Consider the following 6000-nt stretch of genomic DNA (forward strand, 5'->3'; position numbering starts at 1 on the left):
TAATTTTTCTGCTGATGTTTGAATAAGCCAATAGTGTGTCACTATGCTGAATTCCACACCCCTAAGCCCCTTACCCCATAAAAACCCCTAGCTTCCGAGCCTCGTGGCCGACATCCGTTATCTCCTGTGTGGGATGCATGTCGGTCCTGAGCTCCATCATTAAACTGCCTCATGTGATTACAGCAAGATGGATTCTCATGTTTCTTTGGGTGCTCTCTCACTCATGAGACTAGAGTGGGGGTCCCCGAAAGGGGGTCTTACAAAAGCCTGTCAAAAGACTCTACTCTAAAGCTGGGCAGTGGTGGCTCATGCCCTTAATCACAGTGCTCAGGAGGCAAGAAGCAGGAGGTACTCTGGACAGCTTGGTCTACAGAGCAAGTTCCAGGACAGCCCAGGCTGTAGGCATTCCAAAAATAAATCCCATTTAGTTATAGTATGTAAACTTTTTTGTATGCTGCTAGATTTGTTTCGCTAGGGACTTTTGTATGTCTGTTCATAAGGGATATTAAACTGCTTTCTCTCGCTTTCTCATCATGATATCTGGGTAATGCGGGCCTCATAGGATGAATGGGGAAGTCTTCCCTCCTCCTCCTGTCTGAAGGATTGTTAGTAATTGATAGTAATTCTGTTCTAAGTGTTTGGTAGGACTCATCAATGAATCCACATTGTTTTGGGCTTTTCTTTATGGGATAAAAAAAATCCCTAATGTAGTTTTGATATGGGTCCAACTAGATTTTTCTTGAATCAGTTATTATAGTTGGTGTTTTTTACAGGAATTCCTCGATTTCATCTAGAGTCTCTATTTTTAACGTTCACTAGTTGATAGTATCTTATATATTGCTTTTTATATTTGTAAAGTCAGTGTTATGTTCCTACATTCATTCCTGATTTTAATAATATGAATTTCTAGGTCTGGTTTATTCTTAATTTTCAAGGCTATAAATTAAAAAAAAAAAAAACCTCAACATTGCAGATAAAATCTTGACTGCTGCCAAACCCCTTCATGGAGATAACCCTGTTATCAATTTGTTATATCACAGTGACTATGTAGCATAGGTATATAACTAAGACAGAAGTATTAATTTCTATTGCTGCATATTCAGTTAAATTTTGTTTTAGTGTTCTTTAAACAAGTCATAAAATTAGCAGCCCAAACAACACCTACTTAATATCTCACATTTGTCATGAGTATTGGTTCTAGTTAGTCAGGTCCACAGCTCAGGGTCTCACCAGTGTGAAACCAAGGCCTATGCCATGACATCTGAGGCTCTGAATCCTTTTACAAGCATAGCAGTTATTGGTCAAATTCAATTACTTGAATTTATAGGGTTACACTTCCCATATTTTTGTTGTTTATTAGCCAAAAGTCTTTCTCAGCTTGTAAAGAATTCACTTGTCATTTTCTGAAATATTTATGCATATATATGTGTGTGTATATATGTATATACATATATATTCAAGGCAAACCAAAGAGCATATATTATGGATTCAAATCCCCAAGCCTTTTGTCTCTAACTAATGTTTCCAAATTTAAAGGGCTAGAGAGATAATGTCTGCCCTACTCAAGATAAGTCTCCATTTTGATGATCTCAAATTTGACTGGTTAGGGACTTTGACTATATCTTTGCCATATAATGTTACCTAATTACAGGGACACCACCCTGTCATAGATGCAGTTCCTACTGTCATTTTAAGGGGAGAGACTTAAATAGGATATGTACACCATGGGATGACAATCTTGGCCTCCTGTAGGTATTCATTAGAATGGTCCAGTAAGGGCTGGCGAGACTGCTCAGCGGTTAAGAGCACTGACTGCTCTTCCAAAGGTCCTGAGTTCAAATCCCAGCAACCACATGGTGACTCACAACCACCCATAGTGAGATCTGATGCCGTCTTCTGGTGCATCTGAAGTCAGCTACAGTGTACTTATGTATAATAATAAATAAATCTTAAAAAAAATAGTCTAGTAAGCAAACAAAACAATTAATATCTTCTCTTATAACCAGTATGTATTGTTGGAAAATGTGGATATCTGTGGTTGCATAACATTGGTCTCATTGCAAGATTAGATTTAAGTAGGTGAGATAGTGCTAGATGCAGAAAAATCAAATAATACTAAACAAAAATGGATTTTATATTACCTTTTTTTTTTTTTTTTTTAAAGGGATGGTAGTTTGTTGTATTATTCAGACTGGCTCTGAACTCTTGGATTCAAGTGGTCTTCCTGCTTCAGCGTCTGGAGTAATTGGAACTATAAGCCCTTGATCTTCTCTAGATTCTGAATGAATTCAGTTTGTCATTAATCATCTGTCTAAGCCTTCAGGACAGCTTTACCCAAGGTCTATGTGCTAACTGATTTTTCTAGTGATTCCTTAAGTGGATCTAAGCGTTGGCTTCTCTCCCCACCCGTGAGAGTAAAGCTTAAAGCTTAATTACACTTGCCTCCGTCTTTGCCTCTGTAGGCTTGAACATAGGGAGGCAGCAATATTTCGTGGGCTTATTTGTCCCTTTTCTAAGGAACGAAGCGAGTCGGACTTATGGAGCCTAGACTGTAGTGCTGCAGGTCACCGCTAGGGAGCGCTCTTTCAACCTAGGCGCCCACCTGCTTAAAAGGTCTCGACCGGTTTCTCTTGCAGTTCATCTCTATGGTGTTCGTTGTTGTTGCTTCCGGAAAGGGCGGAGCTTTCACTTCCGGCGGGGCCGTCCCTAGAGTAGAGATGGCGGCGACGGCAGCCGAGGTTGCGGCCTCTGGCTCTGGAGAGGCCCGGGAAGAAGCCGAAGCTCCGGGTCCGGCCTGGGATGAGTCCCAGCTACGAAGTTACAGCTTTCCGACCAGGCCCATCCCACGTCTGAGCCAGAGTGACCCTCGGGCGGAAGAGCTCATCGAAAATGAGGTGGGGGGCGGGGCTGCTGCTGAAGGGGTGGAGGAAGGGACCCCGTTAGCGGAGAGGTGGCACACTGATCGGATTGTGGACAGAGGCTTGAGAGGCGGGAAAGGGAGATGCTACGTCAGGAGTGCGTGACAGGAGACACTGTTGTGAATTTGACAAATACAGATATCGTCGAGAAGAACATATTAGCGCCTTGGAATTACTTCATTGATTTTTTTTTTTTTGATGTTTTTGCTTAGGAGCCAGTGGTGCTGACCGACACAAACCTTGTGTATCCTGCACTGAAGTGGGACCTCGAATACCTGCAAGAGAATATTGGCAACGGAGATTTCTCTGTGTACAGTGCCAGCACCCATAAGTTCTTATACTATGATGAGAAGAAGATGGGCAATTTCCAGAACTTTAAGCCAAGGTCCAACAGGGAGGAAATTAAATTTCATGAGTTCGTTGAGAAACTACAAGCTATACAGCAGCGCGGGGGAGAAGAGCGGTAAGTTGACCCGTCAGTAGAACCAGGGCATCCGCTTTCCTGTACTTGTTTGAAGGTGTGGTGGAGTTGGGTAAGAAGAGATTGGCACCTCCAAGCCTCGGGGTTTCACGAGTGAATATTCTGCTCTGCGCTTTGAGTTCTTGATGGTTCTTTTTAGCTTAGTGGATGAGGGCAGCATTAGCCTTGAACTGTGAGTCCAATTTCCTGTCTTTGGTAGTTAGAGTGACACTTGTCTTGCAGGGTCAGTCAGACGAAAGAAAGGCTTTGACCGTGCCTATGTGGAACTTATAATAGGCTGATGAAATATGTCCAGTTATATCCTTGTGCGTTTCTGTTTGGGAGGGCTGTCCAGGGTTCGAAAATTTCAAGCTCAAAATGGAAGATTTTTACTTAAGATCTTTTGATTTCTTGGAAAAAAAAAAAACGATTGTGTTTTATGTGTGCAGGTGTTTGTATTTCGTTGCTATTGTTTTTTTTGGGGGGGCGGGGGATGGGCAGGGACTCACTCTGGAGCTCTAACTGGCCTGGCTGGAACTTGCCATATAGACTAGCATTGCCTCAAACTCGTTAAGATCCTCTTGCCTCTGCCTTGAGTGCTGAGATTAAAGGTGTGCATGGGTGTTTACCTGTATGTCTTGCACACCATGTGTATTTAATGCCTGTAGAGGGCAGAAGGCATTCCATTCTCTGCAAAGGAGTTACAAATAGTTGTTAACTGCCAAGTGGGTCCTGGGAACCGAGCCATGTGGGTCCCAGTCTCCTACTGCAGCTGTTACCCGATGAACCAGCTCTGCAGCCCTTTTGACATTTAAAGCGCACACACACACACACACACACACACACACACACAGACACATGCACACGCATGCACACAGAGTAAGACAATAATTGCTTGTTGGATTTAGCCCTGAAATTGACAGTCTTGATTCTCAAATACTTTTCTGGCTAGGGACAAAAAGTTGAGCCATCCTTTATGATTTGGGTTGAGGGGTATCAGGATCCTCTAGCTTTGGGAAGGTCAGAACACATTGCTTGATACACTGTTTTGTTCCATTGGTCCAAAATCATTTGGAAGAGTGATTCTTCCTTTTTGTTTTTATTTCTACTTCTGAGGACCGCCCAGTTATATAGGTTCCAGACAGCAGTCAGTCCCACATTATAAAATTGTCCCTGGAGAATTGCTTTCGCTGAGTCCTTAACAGTGACTGACCGTCCCACATTTGATGGCCATATCTGGAGTACTCTGTAGTCTCCTGTCTTGATTCTCTTTCTGGCTTCCTAGCATTAGAATGTAACTAAGTGACTAGATTTTAAAGGTCTGGGCCAATGAGATGGCTCATTGGGTACATGTGCTAAGTGCCAAGCCCGCCAGCTTGAGTTAATCTCCAAGACCACCATGGTGGAAGAGGAGAACCAGCTCACACAAGTTGTCCTGTGACCTCACATGCATACTGAGAGGTATTCTGAGCTTTTATAGCTCAGTTGTAATAGGCATATGGTTTAGATTTGTGGCTTACTTTTTTTTTTGGTAAGTAGGTGTGTTATACCTGGCAGAGTGGTGCATGTGTGTAATTGTAGCACTCAGGAAGTGGAAGCAGAATAGTGAGGGATTCAGGGCCAGCCTCTCTTACCCTGAGAGAGCCTACCTAGGAGGTTCCTTGTAGCTAGGTTTTTCCAAGTTACTGAGATTTCTAATTAATGTTGCCGTAACTGTTAGGACTTAAGGCAGTGAAGTCCCTTATTTTCACTCAGACATGCTTGGCCTGGGTCACATCAACTTGTCTATTCCTGACACAAATTGTCCCAGTAGTAACAATCTGGAATTTTGCAGTTTGGATGTAGCAAAGGGAAAAACAGGATAGTGTGAACTATTTCCTAAAATCATACTTGGAAGCAACACAGTCCCTCTGTGACATTGTATCAGTCGAACCAAGGTCCCACAAAGGAGGCAGCTGGTGGACAGTGTTAGAATCAGCCACAGCAGTCATCAGGGTCCAGAGGAGGTGGAGGTGGATCAGGTCCTGAAAGGAGTCCGGTTCATCATAGACTTTGTAGACAGGCTTCCAGGGAACGTCATTGTGTGAAATCCCCATGTGCGTGGCTCTTGTTCATGAAACCTTGATTCTTAGGTAGTCTGTATTGTGGTCCAGAGGGTGAAGAATCGTGCCTTTGAAGAGCTTGCTGTGGAGCAGAGCTCAGACACGGAGAAAGAATTCACCTCTGTGACTACTGTTCACCTTCTTGCCTTGGAGATGCTAGTAACAGCCTTGAGTTCCCGACGTAGCGGGGCACTACCAGGGACCGCTCACGCGTACTGATGGGAGTTTTCTCTTGGGGAATGTAGGTTGTATCTGCAGCAGACACTCAATGACACCGTGGGTAGGAAGATTGTCATGGACTTCTTGGGTTTTAACTGGAACTGGATCAATAAACAGCAGGGGAAACGTGGCTGGGGGCAGCTGACCTCTAACCTGTTGCTCATCGGCATGGAAGGTAAGAAATGCTTCCAAAAGCATGGCTTTGTACCACGCAAGCCTGATTTCTAATCCTGTCTCCACTACTTAGTAGCCACGTGACTGGAAACTAGGCCTTGGACTTTTTTTTTTTTTTTTTTTTTTT

The 6000-nt window shown here is 43.4% G+C and overlaps 1 protein-coding gene across 1 annotated transcript in view; it reads left to right on the forward strand.

Annotated features, from left to right (window-relative positions):
- The first annotated feature begins 2633 nt into the window (after positions 1-2633).
- The window catches only part of Hif1an (hypoxia inducible factor 1 subunit alpha inhibitor), a 13760-nt gene continuing 10393 nt past the window's right edge, over positions 2634-6000 (forward strand). The window contains exons 1-3 of the mRNA XM_021152512.2: positions 2634-2894; positions 3131-3381; positions 5726-5874. Of these exons, the coding sequence (XP_021008171.1) occupies positions 2646-2894; positions 3131-3381; positions 5726-5874 (649 nt within the window). The 5' untranslated portion in view covers positions 2634-2645. The remainder of the gene's footprint in view (positions 2895-3130; positions 3382-5725; positions 5875-6000) is intronic.

Source organism: Mus caroli, chromosome 19 (genome assembly GCF_900094665.2).
Source record: "Mus caroli chromosome 19, CAROLI_EIJ_v1.1, whole genome shotgun sequence".
Classification (NCBI taxonomy): domain Eukaryota; kingdom Metazoa; phylum Chordata; class Mammalia; order Rodentia; family Muridae; genus Mus; species Mus caroli.